Source organism: Oncorhynchus masou, chromosome 33, assembly GCF_036934945.1.
Source record: "Oncorhynchus masou masou isolate Uvic2021 chromosome 33, UVic_Omas_1.1, whole genome shotgun sequence".
Classification (NCBI taxonomy): domain Eukaryota; kingdom Metazoa; phylum Chordata; class Actinopteri; order Salmoniformes; family Salmonidae; genus Oncorhynchus; species Oncorhynchus masou.
Genome location: NC_088244.1, coordinates 35317268 through 35337747, shown reverse-complemented (window position 1 = coordinate 35337747; position 20480 = coordinate 35317268). Strand labels below are relative to the sequence as shown.

Here is a 20480-nt window from a genome sequence, read left to right as displayed (position 1 = left end):
GACACCTGCTTGTCAAACATCTCATTCCAAAATTATGGGCATTAATATGGAGTTGGTCCCCCCTTTGCTGCTATAACAGCCTCCACTCTTCTGGGAAGACTTTCCATTAAATGTTGGAATATTGCTGCAGGGACTTTCAGCCACAAGAGCATTAGTGAAGTCGGGCACTGATGTTACACGATTATGCCTGGCTTGCAGTCAGCATTCCAATTCATCCCAAAGGTGTTAGATGGGGTTGATGTCAGGGCTCTGTGCAGGCCAGTCAAGTTCTTCCACACCGATCTTTACACACCATTTCTGTATGGAACTTGCTTTGTGTACAGATGCATTGTCATGCTGAAACAGGAAGGGTCCTTTTCCAAACTGTTGCCACAAAGTTGGAAGCACAGAATCATGTAGAATGTCTGTAGCGTTGATATTTCTCTTCACTGGAACTAAGGGGCCTAGCCCAAACCATAAAAAACAGCCCCAGACTATTATTCCTCCTAATTTACAAATGAAGCATTTGTGTTTAGTTAGTTTGCCAGATCAGAGGTAGTAGGAATGGCCAGGGATGTTCTCTTGATAAGTGTTTGAATTGGACCATTTTCCTGTCCTTCTAAGCATTCAAAATGTTATGAGTACTTTTGGGTGTCAGGGAAAATGTATGGAGTAAAACGTTTTTTGTTTTTTTAGGAATGTGGTGAAGTAAAAGTTGTCAAAAATAGAAATAGTAAAGTACAAATACCCCAAAAAACGACTTAAGTAGTACTACTTACGTATTTTTACTACACCATTGTGGTTACTCAACGCAAAAATGGTGTTTGATCAGGGTGGATGTCTAACGCAAACGTCTAGCAACCTTCGCAGGTTCAAATCTCATCAAGGACAATTTAAGCTAATTAGGAACTACTTACTACTTTTTAGCTACTTTACAACTATTTACCATGTTAGTTAACCCTTCCACTAACCCTAACCATTTTTAGCTAACCCTTTACCTAACCACATTTGTAACATATTATGTTATGCAAATTCGTAAGATATAATACTCATTTAAATGTGTGACATATCACACGAAATGGGTGATGGGCATCCACAAATCATTACATACCATATCATATCATACTAAATGGAGTGTCTTGATTTACGTACAGAATAACACGAAATGCTTTGAGACCAGGTTGTTTACTTGGGTGTGTAACCATACCCCACAGCAAAAGGGCCCATCCTGCTTAGTCAGAGCCCCAGTGTAGTGGATGGCTAGTGTCAGTTAAGGTATTATCCTTTAACACAATGTCAGATTAATTGTGTCAATGCATTCTGAATATTAAATGTGTTTGATTTACCCCAGTAATCTCACTCTCCCTTTTTCTCCACTTGTAGCGAGCTACTCTTTAAATTAATTTCTATTTCATTAAGAAATATGCTTGTGATTTCAATTTCATATGTTTTACCATACAAAAAAATACAATATTGAGATGACAATAAGCTCCTTATAAACTGATACAATTATAGAGGGCAGTAGGCCCTAGTCCCTATTAATCTTGAAAAAAAAATGTGAACCTTATGCTCTGCCATTTTAGAAAAACACCCTTTTTATGAGGGTCAAGAATGATGATCCACTGACATATGTCATGTCTTTGTATTGTAAAGTACCAACACAGAAGCTGAGAACATATTTAATCACTTTGCCATTACTGAAATACACTGTGTGGAAGGTAAATCATGAGTAGCAATCATGTAATTACTTTGCTCACACTATGGAGCAATTTTGGAAAGTTCTTTCAAAGTACATGTAATCACAGTATTGAGGACACACATCCTAATATACAGTAGGCAGAATTTGTCTGTACAGACTGTATCCATAAATAGGTTGACGTTAACATATTGCTATGGGGAAACAATTTAAAAGAAAAGACTCACATTGCGGTAAACAGCTATATCTCCAAAAAACATTTTCTCAACAATATGCTCTCAGCCTAACTTCCTAAACTGTAATTTGGGGGATTCCATTTTACATCTACATTTGAGTAATTTAGCAGACGCCCTTATCCAGAGCGACTTACAGGACCAATTAGGGCTACGTGCCTTCCTCAAGGCAGAGGAAGGCACGTAGATTTTGAACCTAGTCAGCTCAGGGATTCAAACCAGCGCATCTTAATCGCTAGTCTACCGGCCGGGATGTATGACCAGAAAGATTCCAGACCAGGAAATACACAGAGGGTGACCCATCACCTGTCGTTTAAAACTTCGGGGCCTTGAGGGGCCTCGTGGGGGCAGATATTAAGCTAGCTGTGGCCCTCCCAGTCTCCAATAACATGAAAGTCAATCAGTCTCTATCTAACTAATGGCAACGCGTGGCGGTGGCAGTGTATTGGTGCTGTGCTGACTCTGATAGAGGGCAGCTGTTCACTATGCCTAGCATGGTGATTCACTCCATATGGCTGCCACTTGTCTGCGGGCCTTTTCACAGCACAGACCTTGTAAACACTTTATCCCCCCCCCACCCCTCCACCTAGCTCTTCTGAAGGGGATGATGTTGATTAATGGGAATCGATGGTGGCAGTATTATCAAGCGGACGACCCATAATTTAAGCCCCTGCTGCCTCTACATCCGGCCAACCGGCCAGCCCTGGGTCTGGGTTACACCATCCAGAGAAAACTGGCTGAGAGAGGGAGGGGGAGAGAGCTTAGAAATGGGATTGTTTAGTCAGACAATGGTGTCTACCTGATTTTAATCCCGGCTCCAAAAGAGCATAGGGATTGGCAGAGTTTAATAAATGAAAGTGCTCTCCATAATCGGGATTTGCACAAAGTGCCCCTTTGTGTTAATCTGACATTTTTTGCAGGATGCTTTTTGACATCTGTCACAGGGAGGAGTGCTCACATGCCCCAGCTGCTTGGAACTAAACAGAACAACCCGGATGGTAATACTGTACATTTAAAAGGATCTCATCCTTATTCCAACATTGAAGAAAAACTACTCCAATTTAGGAAAGCGTAACAATGCCTTCTTTCAAACATTTAATTTTCTCGACAAATTCATTTTGTACCAACAGTATCAAAGAATCCAACCTGATTAAAGTGCAGTTACATTAAACACTTTCTATGCAATGTCTTTCACCTTAGACTTGTGATTGTGAAGACGAGCACACCAGAGTACTGTGTCCAGAGAGCAGCCAAGCCACCATAGACTACTACAAGCAGTGTACCACAACCACAACATATGAAGATGGGTTTACTTAGCTGGGGTTGTTTAATTACTTTGTGGTTCAAAATGAAAGCTGCATTTCAATAATTAAAGTCCAGTGTATCAGCGCTAAAGCATAAAATGTTGGAAATAAAATCAAGGATTACAACATTAAATCCCACAGGGCCAGATGTGAGCACGGGAGGGGCCACTGCCCACTGACAAACCGGATTCTGGATCAGATTAAGACTAGGGACAATCCCAGAGGGGCCACGGTGCCTTTTCCAATGCGGATTAGGGGCATGTGTGGAATCAACATGCTGTAATCCACCGATTAGCTGATAATCACCTGTAAATACACCTTGGTCTGCGCACACTACAGACAGGACAGGACCAGCCTTTCCTGGAAGTGTGTGTGTGTGTGTGTGTGTGTGTGTGTGTGTGTGTGTGTGTGTGTGTGTGTGTGTGTGTGTGTGTGTGTGTGTGTGTGTGTGTGTGTGTGTGTAGGCTTACACATTTCCTGCCATACCTCTGGAAGGTCTGCCATATGCATGGACCGTGAACCACTATTCAAAGCTGAGAAGTTCTGAGGAAGAGGAGAGTCCAGTCAACCAGATGTATATAGCATTACCTCATCAGGAGTTCAGCAGTGTTCAGCAGGAGTTGCCTCTGTAAAGACTAGCCAGTATAAAAGAAGAACGTCTTGGTTATTAAACAAGGACTAGATTCAATCCGTAGTGAGGAAGATCTGTGTTATAGCGCAATTTGACTGTTGAGGTCATTTCCAATTGAGCTGACATATGCAGCGTTTACCGTCAATGCAGTCTCCACAAATACAGGAACATAGACTTTAATTTTCAACTGCACTACAGCAGGTATCTTCCACTCTACAGATTTAATCTCATTTAATTGAATCTAGGCCTGGTCCCAGATCAGTGCTTTTCACTACTCCATTGTTATTGTCGAGCATTCCTTAAGGAGTTGGCAAGAGAGCAAGAGAAACAGACTGGCACCCAGGCTAACGCAACACCACAGATCCAAACGCTTTCTTCAACCTGTCACACCAGCCGTAGAAAACGGCAACATCAGTTATACTTTGAAAACATATTCGGAGGCTTTGAGATGATCTTCTGCGTAATACGAGGATCCAAGAGGTTGTAGTAAAGGGTACAGCATATCATATCCATGCAATAAAATACTGGATGTACACCTCATAAAAAGTATAGGGGTACTTCAATAGAAGTTGTATTGTGTTATGTACCATATGCTTAACTGGATCTGTATCGAGAGGTCAAAGTGTGGGTGAATGATGCAAACACAATACACTGAACAAAGATATAAACGTAACATGTAAAGTGTTGGTCCCATGTTTCATGAGCTGAAATAAAAGATCCCAGACATTTTCCATAAGCACAACAAGTTTATTTCTCTCAAATGTTGTGCACAAATGTGTTTACATCCCTGCTAGTGAGGATTTCTGCTTTGCCAAGATAATCCATCCACTTGATAGGTGTGGCATATCAAGAAGCTGATTAAACAGCATGATCATTACCTTGTGCTGGGGACAATAAAAGGCCACTCTAAAATGTGCAGTTTTGTCACACAAGACAATGCCACAGATGTCTCAAGTTTTGAGGGAGCGTGCAATTGGCATGCTGACTGCAGGAATGTCCACCAGATCTGTTGCCAGAGAATTTTAGGATTATTTCTCTACCATACAATGTCGTTTTAGAGGATTTGGCAGTACGTTCAACCGGCTTCAAAACTGCAGACCAGGTGTAACCAGTCCAGCCCAGGACCTCCACATCCGTCTTCTTCACCTGCAGGATCGTCTGAGACCAGTCACCTGGACAACTGATGAAACTGAGGAGTATTTCTGTCTGTAATAAAGCCCTTTTGTGGGGAAAACCTCATTCTGATGGCTGGGCCTGGCTCCCCAGTGGGTGGGCCTATGCCCTCCCAGGCCCACCCATCACTGCACCCCTGCCCAGTCATGTGAAATCCATAGATTAGGGCCTAATTAATATATTTCAATTGACTGATTTCCTTATATGAATTGTAACTTAGTAAAATCTTTGAAATTGTTGCGTTTATATTTTTGTTCAGTGCCTTCAGAAAGTATTCATACCCCTTGACTTATTCCATAATTTGTTGTTACAGCCTGAATTCAAAATTGATTACATATATTTTTTTACTCATCTACACACAATACCCAATAAGGACAAAGTGAAGACATGGTTTTCGAAATTTTTGCAAATGTATTGAAAATGAAATCCAGAAATATTTAATTTTCATGAGTATTCACACCCATGAGTCAATACATGTCAGAATCACGTTTGGCAGAGATTACAGCTGAGAGTCATTCTGGGTAAGTCTCGAAGAGCTTTGCACACCTGGATTGTACAATATTTGCCTATTATTATTTTCAAAATTCTTCAAGCTTTGTCAAATTGGTTGTTGATCGTTGCTAGACAACCATTTTCAAGTCTGGCCATAGATGTTCAAGCAGATTTTAGTCAAAACTGCAACTCAGCCACATGAATTGTCTTGTTGGTAAGAAACTCCAGTGTAGATTTGGCCTTGTGTTTTAGGTTATTGTCCTGCTGAAAGGTGAATTCATCTCTCAGTGTCTGGTAGAAAGTAGACTGAACCAGGGAATTTGCCTTCCTCTAGGATTTTGCCTGTGCTTAATTAACTCCATTCGGTTTCTTTTTTATCCTGAAAAATCTGAAAAACTCCCCAGTCCTTAATGATTAAGCATAATTACAAGCATACTCATAACATGATGCATCCACCACTATGCTTGAAAACATGGAGTGGTACTCAGTAATGCGATGTATTGCATTTTCCCCAAACATAAGAATTTGTATTCAGGACAAAAAGTGAATTACTTTGGCAAATTTTTAGCATTATTGCTTTAGTGCCCTGTTGACCCCCCCCCCCAAAACAAAAATAATAAATAAATCTATCAATAGGTGCCATTCTTTGCGAGGCATTGGAAGACCACCTTGGTCTTTGTGGTTCAATCTGTGTTTGAAATTCACTGCTCAACAGGGACCTTACAGATAATTGTATGTATGGGGTACAGAATTGAGGTTGTCATTCAAAAATCATGTTAAATATCCAAGCAACTTATTTGACTTGTTAAGTGCATTCTTACTCCTGAATTTATTTAGGTTTGACATAAAGGGTATGAGAACTTGATTCAAGACTTATCAGATTGAATTAGTAAAAAAATTCTAAAAAGATAATTCCACCTGGACATTATGTGGTATTGTGTGTAGGCCAGTGACCAAAAATCTAAATGTTTTAATTCAGGCTGTAACAAGTGAAGGGGTGTGAATACTTTCCGAAGGCACTGCATAACGTAGCACCACAAAGATTCTTAATGCCATCTGCTGGCAGTTCACAATAAATACATGTGAAGTTACTTGCTCGTCCAGGTACACGAGGCTGTGATTTGACTCCATTTCAGACATTTGAGACACAGCTCACCCATTACTGTTCATTAACAACATAAGTCAGACTCCTATTTTGTGGTTAAAAATGCACATTTATTAAGTGATATAATAATAATAATTTTGTGGGTGCTTATATTTGTCCTTTTTAACATACACATGTGAATTGGAAATGTGTCTTTTGCATATCCCACTCTCCCTGAGACACCGTCAGAGATTTGGGTCACGACCCGGGTCTGCCATTATCAACGGCGACCCTGGACCAACTAGGGTCAAGTGCCTTGCTCAAAGGCACAGACAGATTTTTCACCTTGTCAGCTCAGGATTCAAACGACTGACCTTGTGCTTACTTGCTCAACCTCTCTAACCGCTAGGCTACTTACCGCCCTGTAAAAATAAAATAAATAAAAAAATAGGTAATATCCATGGTGTACTTCACTACACACAATGTACTCTAAAGCAAAATGTTTGATGCTTTTCTTTTTTATTTGGTAAGACACTTAAGAGACATTCCTGAAAGGGAGTTCAAATAGTTTTGGTTCATAGCAGAATCATCATGCCTGATACGAAAAACATTAAGTGTACACCAACACAAAATGTACAAGTCATGAAATCAAACAATATAAACAATATTTTATATATAAAACATGGCAAGCTTAATAAATATTACAAATAAACAAAAACTGGTGAAGTCAACAAATGTTAAACTATTTGGTTTGGGCAATATTTGACAAGGAGGAGGGGTTGAGAGAACGCATATTAAATCAATCAATAAAACACAAGCTGAACGTCAGTTTGACCATGTCAATGTACTATGGTGGTCAATGCTCCCGCCAAATCACTGTTCCCGTTAGTGTGGACAGAAAGACATTCAAAGAAAACTGATTCACAAATCATATGCAACCCCAAACCGTTGTTCAGTCTCTTTAAGTTACTGTATTGCGTTAATGTGTTACATTTAAAGCAACACAAAATGTGCAACGCCTCAAAAGGTGTTCCAAGCTCATTGTTACATGGAATAGTATTTTTGTGTGTGTGTACAGACTGCTCTTTTACATATCACCACATTCTACCGTGCATTTGTTCCATGTAGGTTGCAGGTTGTAAGTGCATGCTGAAATCTTTCTACATTTAGTGTAGTTACGTTTCCCCAAAACAACTCCATTCCACCTAATAACCAAGGGTTCATCTTTCTGCTCCTAAACACTGAAGAACAGGAAGCCATATCATTATCTTAGTCTTTGTAGTTAAATCATACCACCACTACTGACTGACAAATTGCACCAGCACAGTAGAAAATGTAAAAAAAAAAAAAAAGGCCAGAATTTACTCGGTCTATTCTAATGCTTAGATGCGGCAATTTTGAAAATAAATAGTCGGCTCTGTACGTTTGAAAATACACAGCAGTTGATGACGCAATATGTGGCTGTTACTTGAACACTGTATTTTGTTGTGTATACCTTTGGTTTGACATCTACTTGGTACTTAGGTCTTAACATCATTGGGTATGTCACTCAAAGAGGATGAACACCATGACAGAAATCATTTTGATTCAATCAGGAGTTTAAGACAATGTATCGTTCACATACAGACACACCCACAACACACACCCAGACAGACACACACTCACACGCACAACTCATTCTAAGTGTGCATTGTGAATGTAAAGTCATCCCCTTAGTGATTAGTCTATTGAACAAAAGATACAATTGTGCAACATTTAATTGTTTTCATCAAAGCAAACCAGGAGTAGAACATATACCAGGCCATCCTAGTTGCTGCAAATCACCAAACACATTTTAGAGAGCAATTCTTTTCAGACATTGTGCCCTTTTCTTTTCTTGTAATTACTTAAAGGTGCGTTCTCCAACTTTTGCATAATTTCAGCCAGTAGTTTTGAAAGTGGTGCTCATGAGCCAAAAGCGCTCCACATTTTTTGAGTACTACGTCATCCAATTGTCTACTGTGTCATCCATCTCGTCATATATTACACATTTTGCAATTTATATATCATTCGAATGTTGCAATTCGTGTGATATGTCATGAACCCAATTTGTGCAATATGTTATGAATTTGGATCCCGGAGTGCATCTTTAAGAGTTAAGAGTGTTTGGCCCACCCAAGCATTTCCTAGATCTTCTCTGATCCACTCCGGTCCATTGCAGAGAGAAGCAGGCAGATCTATGCCTGGACGACCCCTCTTTCAGTCTCTTTTTAGAGGGGAGTCCGATAGGGTGTTACCCTACACCAGTAACTGTCCAGTCCACTGTCCACCCAAAGGTCCCAGCCTCAGCTCCCCTCGGCGCTCTGTCCATCCGTTAAAAAGTGCAAGCAGTTAAATGTCTCTTTGCCTTTTCCCTCCCATCCCACACAATAAACTGAAACCAAATGCAACATCAAAAGAATATTCTTATTGTCCGATTGCAAAACCGTGCAGCAGACACTGTCCAACAGGCAATGGAAAGGGAGAAGGCAGCTTGAGAGAGTGCATTTGTGTCACAAGGAATTCAGTCCCCTCTACGCAGACTCCATAGAGTGTGGTTCCTCTTTGTGGTCAGGTTGCCACTAGTTGGTTGGTTGACTGCCAGAGTGGTTACACCTCCCTAGAAACAGAAAACACACAACAGAGATCGATTACCACAAGGCCTTTGATATTGTATAGAGTAAAAGACATTATCCTGAAGATCATTTCTTTATTAGAACTTTGGCTGAAAGAGTTCCTCTGTGGTTTCTACTTTGGTAGTGATTGTTAATAACCATAGCTTGCATAGTGTCAACTTGGCAGAATTTAGTAGAACACATGGAAGCCCAAAGAGCACATCCAGGTGTATAGACATGATACCCATGTATGAAGTGAGCTGTGACTTACGACGCAGTGAGAGTAGAGTTGAGCACTAGGGTGGTGCGTATCCTATAGAGCTGGGCTAGGGTCAGCTTCTTGTGCTGATGGGTCTTCCTTCTTTTGGGCGATGACTGCTTCTCTGGGCAACCGGCTGTGAACGACTCACTGCACTTCCCCCCGTGTCCTCCAGAGGGCGCCACCACCGTCTCCCCATCTGAGCTGCTGCAGTCAGCCTGGCTATTGCTGCCTTCACAGGCCTCAGCTGCAGCCAGAGCCCTCTGGACCTGCCGGGCCTCCGCCTTCCTCAGGGTGTCACAGAGCTTACCAGAAGGCATGCTCATACTGAGGAAGTCCTCATACTCAGGCTCTGAGTCTTGGTCAGTCTTAAACAGCCCAGTAAGGTCTTGGGCTGATAGGCTCTTACTGTGGACCAGGCATTCCGCCCTCTCGCTCCTGTGTTCTGATTGGTCCTGGGCTGTAAGGCTGTGGGTTTGTATCCGGGAGACAGGGGCGCTGTCACGGAAACGCCGCAGAAGGTTGTCCTCTGAAAGGGACTTGATGTTCAGGCTCTGGAGGCAGCGGAGGCGGGCCGTAACCGGGGGGCGTCGCCGAGGCTTCAAAGACTGAACCACTGACAGCTGGGAACGAACAGAGGTTGAATCCTCCTCTTCCTTCTCCACTTCCTCATCCATCAGTTTCATTACCACCTTTTCGCTCTCCATTTCCACCTCCACCCCCACCTCGTGTCCCTCTATCCCTCCCTCCTCTTCAGTCTCCTCTCCCTTGCTCTGGCCTGGTCGTGTCTGCAGGTCTAGCTCTCTCAGTAGGGACTCTGGGGAGAGGGTACCGTAGGCACTGTCCATGGACAGAGAGCGACACTGAGGCTCCAGCTCAACCTCCCCTCCCTCCATAACGCCCTCCTGCTCTGGCTCAGGGTCCCGGTCGGCGAGATTGTCCTGGGGGCTGGCAGGGTTGCAGTGCAGGGGCTCAGGCCCAGTAGGTGGGGTAACTGTGCCCGAGTCTAGGCTCTTCTCTAAGGGTCCTCCTGAGTCTATGCTTGTGGCTGAGGGGTTTTGGTGCTCCCCTGAATCCTCTCCTATGTCCATGACTGACAGGGTCTCTGTGGAGCAATCCGAATGACTGGAAGAGAAAGAGACCAAAATGTTAGACTGATGAGAATGGTTCTAGTAATATAAAACACTAACAATAAATGATCATGTTTACATTAAATAATCTTTGCACAGATCCGATCAACATCTACAGTGTCCTTATAGAAGAATGAAGCTCTACGATGTCTCAGTCGTTGTTTGGGTTTGTACCTTGGTCCCTGCTGATCTTTGTTCCTCATGCAGGGGGAGCTGGAAGTGGAGTTGCTGCTCTTGTTTTCCTCCTCCTCTTCCTCTCCGCATAGACGGCGCTGTAGGGTGACCTGCTGCCTGAGAACCTCCTCAGTCCGCATTCTCTGGAGCTGGTTCTGAACGTTGCAGATGGCGTCAACCCAGCTTCGCCCCTGGGCGGCGCTGTTGGCCTGGAAAGTGTAGGCTGCCACCGCGCTCTTGAACTCATTGAGGTAGATGAGAATGAAGGAGCCTATAGTAAGAGAGAACAGCTAATCAAAACGCGTTTCTCAAGCATTTGCGTGAGCCTGTCTGCAGTGCCAGGTGGGAAGGAATATCCCTTTCAGGACTTGTCTAGTGGTTCCACTGTGCCAGACGTGCTTAATTAAGCACAGCTGAAGTATGTGAAAGAAAACAAATACCCTGAACCCCGGTTTAAATGTAGCGGCATGCTGCTACTCACCAGGGTCCTTGAGTTCCTTGCAGACAACATTGTGGATGAGGAGGGGCTGTCTGATCACCTTGACCTTCTCTAACCTCTTCACTGGTTTGGTGATGAGCAGCAGGTCTGTGAACAGGAAGCAGTACACCTCCATCTGTGGGAAGGATGGGGAATTGCTTCCAGGTCAATTTCAGGTCACTTGTCATCATTCTAGTACAATAAACTAGGCTAAATCAAATAAGTAAATACTATGAAAGCAATTTGCTCCCCAATCACCCTGGTCATTGACATATTCCATCACAATGACCATGGGTAGTTCTCAGCCTGCGACAGTTATAATGAGGTAAAAGCAGTTACAAAGTAGCCCAGCCAGACACTTACCCTGCTGTCTTTGCCCTCCTTCATGCGCAGGGCCGCCTCCAAATGGAGCTGTCTGGTCTCCTCTGGTGATGTGCCTCTCATAGGAGCCATTAGGTCGAAGCGGTTAAACTCACGCAGGATCTAAGGAGAGAGACAAGAAGAAGAAGAAGAGTTACACACCAAGCAGAAACACAATTTCAACCCGGACTAAAAATCTAATTCTATAGAGATTCTCGTCTAGCAGTAGACTTGCACCGGTATACCCAGCACGCCAGCCCTGAGTGTGGTGAGTGCCCACCTTCTCCAACTCCTCGCTGCTCGCCTCCACTGCTTCGTAGGAGTCGATGCGTCCAGAGATGGCGGCTAGCTTCTGCTGCTCCTCCCGCTGGCGCATCTGGGAGTCCACGCTGTTGATGAAGCCCTCCACCCACGCCACCATGCCGCCGACGGCGTCGCGGGACGACGAGTCGTCAGTCTTCTTGAGAACAGCCTTCAGCAGTAGGGGATACTTGGTGAGTCTCTGGTGGGGCTTGGCCAGCATGTCAGCCAGCTTCAGCCGGTTACACTGCTTATGGGTCTCAGCCCACTGCGCAGGGGAGAGAGAGACCAGGAGTTAGAGGTTAAAGGAAATGTGGCTAGGAACTTAAATGAACAACACTGAAAAGTGCTATGTAGAACGTAACAGTGGTATCTGATATTGGTTGACTGTGCTGTATTTGTGAGATGAGTAAATGGTATTTGGTGGGCAGTTGTTTAACTTGACACCATCAGTGAGAGACACACACAGAGAGAGAGAGACAGAGAGAGAGACAGAGAGAGAGAGACAGAGAGAGAGACAGAGAGAGAGAGAGAGAGAGACAGAGAGAGAGAGACAGAGAGAGAGAGAGACAGAGAGAGAGACAGAGAGAGAGAGATCGGGAGGACAGGCGGACTGCGACTCACCGTGACGTAGATCCTGAAGAGCTCGTTGTCCCTGAGCAGTGACCTCATGTACTCCATACTGGCCTCCTCCTCCATACAGTAGCGGATGTAGGGCTTAAACCTGGAGCCAATCGTCCTGAAGCCGTGGTGGAGGTCTGTCGGGTTGAGGAGGGTTCTGGCCTGCCGGGCCATCTCCAGGGCAGGAAGCATCACCTGGTTCCACAGGGCCGTGTGCAGACGCACAATGTCCTGGATGTTACTGAAGAGTCGCGCAGGCTCCACCTCCGTCAGCAGACCACTCTCCTGCAGGTTCAACAGCCCACACAGGAACAACTGGAGGAAGAGAGGACATGGGAGAACAGGTTGCAATATGGGACATCTGATAGGAAAGTACTGCACTAGAGATAGCCAACCTACTCTGAGTGTACAATACATTAGGAACACCTTCCTAATATTGAGTTGCAACCCATTTTGCCCTGAGAAAAGCCTCAATTTGTCATGGGGCATGGACGACAAGGTGTCGAAAACGTTCCACAGGGATGCTGTCCCATGTTGACTCCAATTCTTCCCACAGTTGTGTGAAGTTGGCTGGATGTCGATCCATTCTAGATACACACGGGAAACTGTTGAGCCCGAAAACACAGCAGCGTTGCAGCCTGACACACTCAAACCGGTGCGCCTGGCACCTACTACCATATCCTGTTCAAAAGGCACTTAAACTCTTTGGTCTTGCTCATTCACCATCTGAATGGCACAGAAACACAACTCGGGGCTTTAAAAAAATCCTTCTTTAACCCAGTCGCCTCCCCTTCATCTACACTGGCTCAAGTGAGATCAATACGAGATCCTGGCTTTCACCTGGATTCCCCTGGTCAGTCGGTCACGGAAAGAGCACGTTTTGTACACTCGCTGCATACGTGCCACTAACGGCACTCAGAGAGCACACCGAACCAAACTAAAACTCTTAGCAGGATTCATTGAAGTAGTTCCTTTGGACTTGACATAGAGGCTTATGTTGATCTTCCAAAAAATGATCAAGGAGGTACACGTGTGTAAGGGAGAGAAGCAATTACTTTGTAAAAGGGCACTTACGTCAGTGATGACTCGTAGTTTCTTGATGTAGGTGGCCTCGGTGTGCAGGAGCTCCCAGATCGCCTCCTGCTGATGGAACTGGCGTCTGGTCAACGTCTGGAAGCACACAGAACCAAAAACACACTCATGAGTTAATGGCCTCATACACATCCATGTGAACACACGACGACACACTCCCCTATCCACGAGTTACACATAAGAACACAATACACACACACACACCACCACCACCACCCCCCCTCCCTCCCCCCTCCACGTTCATGAGTTAACAGCCTTACACAGGTCTGAACATATAAAAGTAGCAACACACACACACACACACTCATAGGGTAAAAGCCATAAGCCATGTCTAATAACACACGGCACGAGACAGACTCATGAGGTAACAGCTTTACTGCTACATGTCTGGTCACAAAACAAATGACACCATCAGGACTGAGCTCAGTCAAACACTGATTGAGTTGGAGTGTGACTGAACTGCCGATCCCCAATCACACAGCATCTTATCACACACAGACATCGGTCTATCTTGCCTGAGCCCATCCTCTAAGGGTGTGAGTTCTGCCCAGGAAAGAGAGACGGACACGATTGATCTGGTAACGTTTATACAACTCCATATTAACCTTAATAAACAGCTGTACAACGCTGGCTGTAAACGTTATCCGCCCTGCTGCTGGGAAACACCAGACTGGATGGGCGGGAGATTGTCAGGCCAAAGCAGGAACGGATTGTGAACAGTTTTTGACTTAATACGGGAGTAGCTACATGCATGCGATCATATCAAAGTTGATTTGTCACGTGCGCTGAATACAACAGGTGTAGACCTTTCAGTGAAATGCTTAGTTACAGGCCCTAACCAACAGTGCAATTTTTAAGTAAAAAAAAAATAGGTATTAGGTATTTGTATGTCAGTGAATGAGTGTGTGTTTCGGTGAGTTTGTTTTGGTGCGTGCTTGTATTCGCGTGTGTGTGTGTTCCCGTTACCGTACCTCATGGTTGTCGAGTAACTGTGTCCAGCTGTCCTCCAGGGTGAAGCTGGTCTCCTCCTCTTCCTCCTCCCAGGAGTCGTGATGGAAGGAGAGCTGAGGAGGAACCTTGGGAAGGCCAAACAGAGTGTACGACTGCAGCTTATTCTGGAGCTGCTCCATGCGGTCCACCTCCTAATAGAATGGGGAAAAACCCATACGTGTCATTAACCACAGCTCCTGGGCAAATTAAGTATTCCTGCTTCATTCGAACGTAATTCACATGTACAGCACCTTTAGAGGAAATCACAAGGTCAGTATTAAATCAAAGGTTAAAAAAATTAATAATCAAGTATTACTTTAGGAAGGGGAGAGGCAGGAACAGTGACTTTAACTGTCTTACGATAGAGGTTATTATTGTCTTAAAGAAAACAGATTGACCTCCTGCATAAGCATAACCCTCAGAGTCCACTGAATTCTTCAATCTTAACAGCTACCCAGACTATTGTCCTGCCAGGGCAGCCTTATGTGTACGTATGAAAATGAGCTCAGTGCATTGAGATCACTTGGACAATAGAGGAGCTGGGTAAGGGGGCGGGAGATGCTAACTGTGCTTTGGGGACCTGTCCCCTGAAGGGGATACAGGATTTGGTTGTTTGACCCTGGTTCACCCTTGCTTTGTGGAGAGGGGGCAGGTCTCCGCGGTCCCCCACCCAGCCCTGCCACTGACAGGGTTAAAGATGATGGCCATTGGCCACGGTGAATAGAGATGACCTGGGAGCTGACAGGTGAGTGACAGACACGGTCTCCCTCTGACATCTGCTGTGCAGTGTATGACCTCAGGGGAGCGCGGACAATGTACGTGTGTGTGTGTGTGCTTTGTTCGCTTAAGAGATAAAAGTGAAGGATTATTGCCATTTTGTATTTTTGCATCTTATTTTTTTCCCATTCTTGTGTGTGGAATGTTATTATCGCAGTAGGGTCTTGAATAGACATTCCTCAAAACATGTTAATCCTTTGTTCTTATCGGTCACTTCCACCACAACTACTTAATGTATTTGTTGAGTGGAAGGTTGCTGTGTGAGCCTATTCAGAGGCTTTGGAGAGGAGGGATGTGATCTCACTGGGAGCTGAGTGGATATGGCCTTTGAACCCCGTACCACGCACACGCTTTGCGCGCACAAACACACCACCTCCCTCACTCTACTAGCTGATAAGGTTTCCCCTCTGACGGGCCGGACCAGGCCTTCACCCCTCACCTTGCCAAAGGCCCCTGCTCCAGTGTTGGAGCTAAAGAAGCCAGAGAAGCGGCTGGCGGCGCGGTTCTTCCAGCTGTCCGGTCCAGCCCCCACACTGGGCAGAGAGCCGCTCAGTGCGGTCAGGGAGTCCGGAGACGGGATGCTGGCGTCCCCAAGGAACTCCGTTATGTTCTTCCTGCGACGTGCCTGACCCTGCAAGAACCAGGAGAGACCCGTGTTAAGAGCGGGTTTACATGAAGTCACCATGAAGAGCGAGAGAAAGCGAAACAGAAAGAGAAACAAGAGGCGGTAAGAAGTATAGCAACTCATGCGAAAGGAGAGGAGCAAAGACGGGAGGGGAAAAAAGTCAAATACACGAGGAGAATAAACAGGAAACAGAGGGATTTTTTTTAAAGTGATGATGACATCAGCAGGAGAGCTGTTAAAGCAATCCTAACATCCTAACTGTCGTTCAGACACAAACAGGACCACAGGGAAGGAATGCCACTTCCTGAGATGGAACACTAATTACCTCAGAGGAAAGAAAGAGGGGGGGGGGGGAGAAGACGCTGTTCCATAAGAACCGGCGGATGGCTGGAATCAATCCACTGCATTGCTCCATCACTATTGCTACCCTGCGAGCAAGCAAGCCCTCCCGCCTCATACATACAATCCAATTCACGAGCATTGTCCGGCTGGGAAACCAAAACAAACATGGGCCTCAGTATCTGAGGATACAGTTGTTGTTTTTTTGCCATCAGAGAGAGACAGTGTGTCCGTGCAGTGTAATCTGCTAGTGGGGACTAGGGAGTCGCTAGGCCATTGACCCGTGTTCAGTTTATGTCAGAGTAGAAAGGAACATCAATTCCATGGTATTGACTGCTGCTTTCTTATCCACTGCTCTCAATCACAACTATTTCCCTGTCAAGTCATTCTGGGTGGCTAACAAATCATAGGCAGAGGATAAGGTCTCCGCAGTGAGAATGCACACAAAAGAGGCTGGTTGGCATTGAGCAGTGGTAAACAAACTGTCAGATGGAAAGGGGTCTCTCTCTCCCCCCCTCTCTCCCTCTCTCCCTCCCTCTCTCCCTCCCTCCCTCCCTCTCAGAGAGAGAAAGGCTTTCATGCAAGAACCCCGTTTCGACCAATCTTTGTAGTACAGTACAACCCTCTCCTCCTATCCAAAGTCATATAAACTGTTGCTTCATATCGGAGGAAGTTTTCCTCCTCTGTTTTCGTATCAAAGTGGGATAAGATCGAGCGTAACAAATGACTGAAGCATCCACTATATTTAGATTTAAGTGCTTCAGTGGAGCAAACAGTGTGGTCTCTCATCCAGCTCTGACCAGGGGGATTTCTGGGGGATCTCAGCCAAGAGGACAAGGACACAGGTGCAGGAAGTGGACCGACAGAGAGAGAGACTCTGTGCTCGTGACAGTATCTCATTGGGCTAGACTAGAGAGGCTAAATTCCTATTAGCTTAGCGTGGTAATGCTCTGGCAACAGATACACAGAGCATGGTAGGTGAGAAAAATGTGATTCTCGTTTTAGAAACATGGTTTTTAGATTAGTGCATGATAACGAACATTTGACCAAAACTAAAAATGACACAGTATCAGTCATTTGCAGGACATTTCTGAAATAATGAGTTTCAATACATTATGGTACAAAATAAAGTCCCGGCACTATGCCCACCAACCCAAAGAGAAGTAGGCTTAGCCTTTGCTACCAACAACTGCAATACCCTAGTGTGACTTCAAGACTTACTGTCTAAACTGGCAAATAGATGTACAAGTCTTTAATTCTAACAGAGATACAGTAAGGGAAAGACTCCCTGACGTTTCACACAATGGAAGTAGTATAATACTCACCATTGAAACCAGCGGCATGTCAAAGATTACAAAAACCATCATTCGGTTAGAGACTCATTGACTGCAGCCCATACCGGATCGGAAGCAGCTGCGGTGTTCTCTCAAGTTGAACCTCTCTTCGTCCTTCTCCGCATACATGCACGATACACACACACACTTCAGAGCCAGAGCCCTTAGACTAAGAGGGGAAAGCCCCAGAGAGTGACAGCTGCAACAACTAGAAGTTGTTCCCCATCAGAAAAGCGCTTTTGAAGTCAAGTTATGAACTGAGATGTCCTGCTCAAGTTGAAAGAGTCCACGGTTTTGATGTTTGATAGGAAGGACACAAGAGCCACTCTATCTCCATGAATACACCATGAGCACCACCCCAGGACTCATCTTTGAACTCTTGTGTGTCCCTGTGGTAGTCCTTCAAGTACCGCTGTTCTAACACTGAGAGGTGACGCCTGCTGTGCTGACTGAGCCTGCTGCCTGCCCTAGCATTTCACACAGCCACTGTCCTGGAGTCATAGCAACCGGGAGGATCCTGCCTGGCCCATTGTGTTGAGGAGGAAAGGAAGAGGAGGCAGGGCTACTGGAAAAGTGTGAGTGTGTCACTTATCTACATAAAGGGGGCGTGGACAGAGCAACAGCTTGCAGGGTAGAAGAGAACAGATCCCTGGTGCTGCAGAATACTTGCCAACTGTTCATAGTGGCTCTTCGGCCCTTTGTTTAGAGCCGCGACTGATGTCCAATTTCCTTGTTCTGACTGTTCGGGAATCCCCCACAGAGCCCCACCCCGTGCCTTTCCTTTCCTTTTAAACCACTGCACTTCCCTCCAAACTGACTGACAGCTTTATCATTCAAAATCTGCCATGCTTCCTGAATGTAAACAAAACTGTGTTAGTCTACAATACAGCTGTACAGAAATGTATTCAGGCGGTCACTGGTATGACGCATGTACCAGGCATATAGAAACAGACTCAAGGAGAGTTTTGCCTTTGGGAGCAAAGCAGATTGTCACATACAAGTTAATTTGGGAATGTCTCCAGTTGTAAGGAGAGAGAGAGAGAAAAGAAAAAAAAGAGGCATTGAGTGAGCTAACAAAAACATGTATTACTGAATTGGTGAGAACTCTAGTTTAGGCCTTTACCACAGTGAAATGACCACAAAGTCTTGCTCTGTTGTGGTTTGAATGGTCATTCCAAGTTTTTAAATTGAGACGCATCTTTTGGCTCCGTTCACCTTAAAAAAAAATGTTTTTAAAGAGCCCTTCATTTGGCTCACAAACAGCTCTTCATTCAGTGGTGCTTGATTAAAGAAAGGTATGAAAAACCGTACATTTCTAATGTAAAGCCTAAAAAGGTTGACTACCATTTTGTCGGCTCGTGAAACGAGTGTTCAAATTCAAGAACTAGATTTTTAACACGCTGTGTGTTCAAAGAATGAGGCTCTCTCCTCACTACCGGTTATTCCTGCAGTGAGGAATTACCATCTTCAGATCATGTTTTTATAGCTCATCTACAAATATTTTGTTGTCTGGAGTAGGGCTGGCATAATTACCGTACCATCATAACCAGGGCTAAAATTAACACCCTCCACCTGCCAAACGCAGATAGATTCTGGCATTGGCGGTAAAATGTCTATTTCACCAGCCACATTGGCAGGTGGTCATAGCTCCACAGTGAGAGCATTCCACTCACATTTGTGAAGAAAAAAAAAAGTATGATCACATTTCTAGTAAAATAAACGCTGCAGTAGCTGTTTTCAAAGTGTTTCTGCCGTTTTGTTTCATAGCTGGTCAATTCGTCGCACAGAGTCAAAGAACTATGAATCCTATATAATCCTATTCCACTTCGGTCTCCAACACCGCCAGACTGTGCGCACGTGAAGAGCCTTGTGAAATATTCTGTTTTAGAAGCTCTGCACACCGGCATAAAATTTGGTCTGATAGATCTGAAATGAAAGTCTGAAGTGAGACTTTGTCCTTGTGTTTCTTGGCTATTTACATTGTTTTGTTTTGTTCACAAGCTAGGTTGTTTTTCTATGCATGAGTTTCAACTGCTAGGGAAGAGAAGACAAGCTGCTACTAGTCAGAGTCATTCTCAAAATGACTCAAATCGCGCTACCACGGTAACCTTCCGCCATTAAAAGGGCAGGAACACATTTTTGTATCTGATATTTTGGTTAATAGCCAATTGAAATGAAACATACCACATTACTTCTTACTAGGAATACATATATTGTTTTAGAAACAAAGCATGCTCATCCATGTTTTTGTTTTGTTGGTGTAAATAAGGCAAAGCCAAATATCTTTGACCTGGTAAAAAAAAATCTGAGTGGCTGGTATATTTTGAAATCTACCTGCCACAGTGGCTGGTGAACCAAAAAGTGAATTTTATGCCCTGGTCATAGTCGTTAAAAATGAAACGTTTTTTTTGTGTGGAAGAACAGCTGACTGAAGACCGGATGCGGGCATTTGTATGCTCTAACACGGACAGTACAACTACTAATGTTGGCGGCAACATGGACTCTACAATGTGACGAAGGGGCAGCAGGTAGCATAACGGTTAAGAGTTTGGGGCTAGTAACCCGAAAAGTCGCTGGTTCAAATCCCTGAGCCGACTAGGTGACAAATCTGTCGATGTGCCCTTGAGCAAGGCACTTAACCGTAATTTGCACTGTAAATTAATCTGGATAAGAGTGTCTGCTAAATGACGTAAATGTAATTAAACCTTGTTCCTCCTTGCTAAAACAAGCATGTTGCTGTAGCAAAGGAGTCTTCGGTTGCCTAGGCAATGCCCAC

At 44.5% G+C, this 20480-nt stretch overlaps 1 protein-coding gene across 5 annotated transcripts in view; it reads right to left on the bottom strand.

Annotated features, from left to right (window-relative positions):
- Positions 1-7094: 7094 nt before the first annotated feature.
- The window catches only part of LOC135528381 (pleckstrin homology domain-containing family G member 5-like), a 65340-nt gene continuing 51954 nt past the window's right edge, over positions 7095-20480 (bottom strand). For 4 of the 5 annotated variants that reach the window (XM_064957426.1, XM_064957428.1, XM_064957429.1 and 1 more), the window contains 10 exons: positions 15846-16037; positions 14611-14781; positions 13622-13717; positions 12551-12862; positions 11907-12194; positions 11630-11749; positions 11270-11402; positions 10789-11059; positions 9497-10609; positions 7095-9230 (listed from right to left, as the gene is read on the bottom strand). In XM_064957426.1, the coding sequence (XP_064813498.1) occupies positions 9221-9230; positions 9497-10609; positions 10789-11059; positions 11270-11402; positions 11630-11749; positions 11907-12194; positions 12551-12862; positions 13622-13717; positions 14611-14781; positions 15846-16037 (2706 nt within the window). In that variant the 3' untranslated portion in view covers positions 7095-9220. Of the gene's footprint in view, positions 9231-9492; positions 10610-10788; positions 11060-11269; positions 11403-11629; positions 11750-11906; positions 12195-12550; positions 12863-13621; positions 13718-14610; positions 14782-15845; positions 16038-20480 lie in introns of those variants that run through there. The other variant, XM_064957427.1, reaches the window with a different exon arrangement.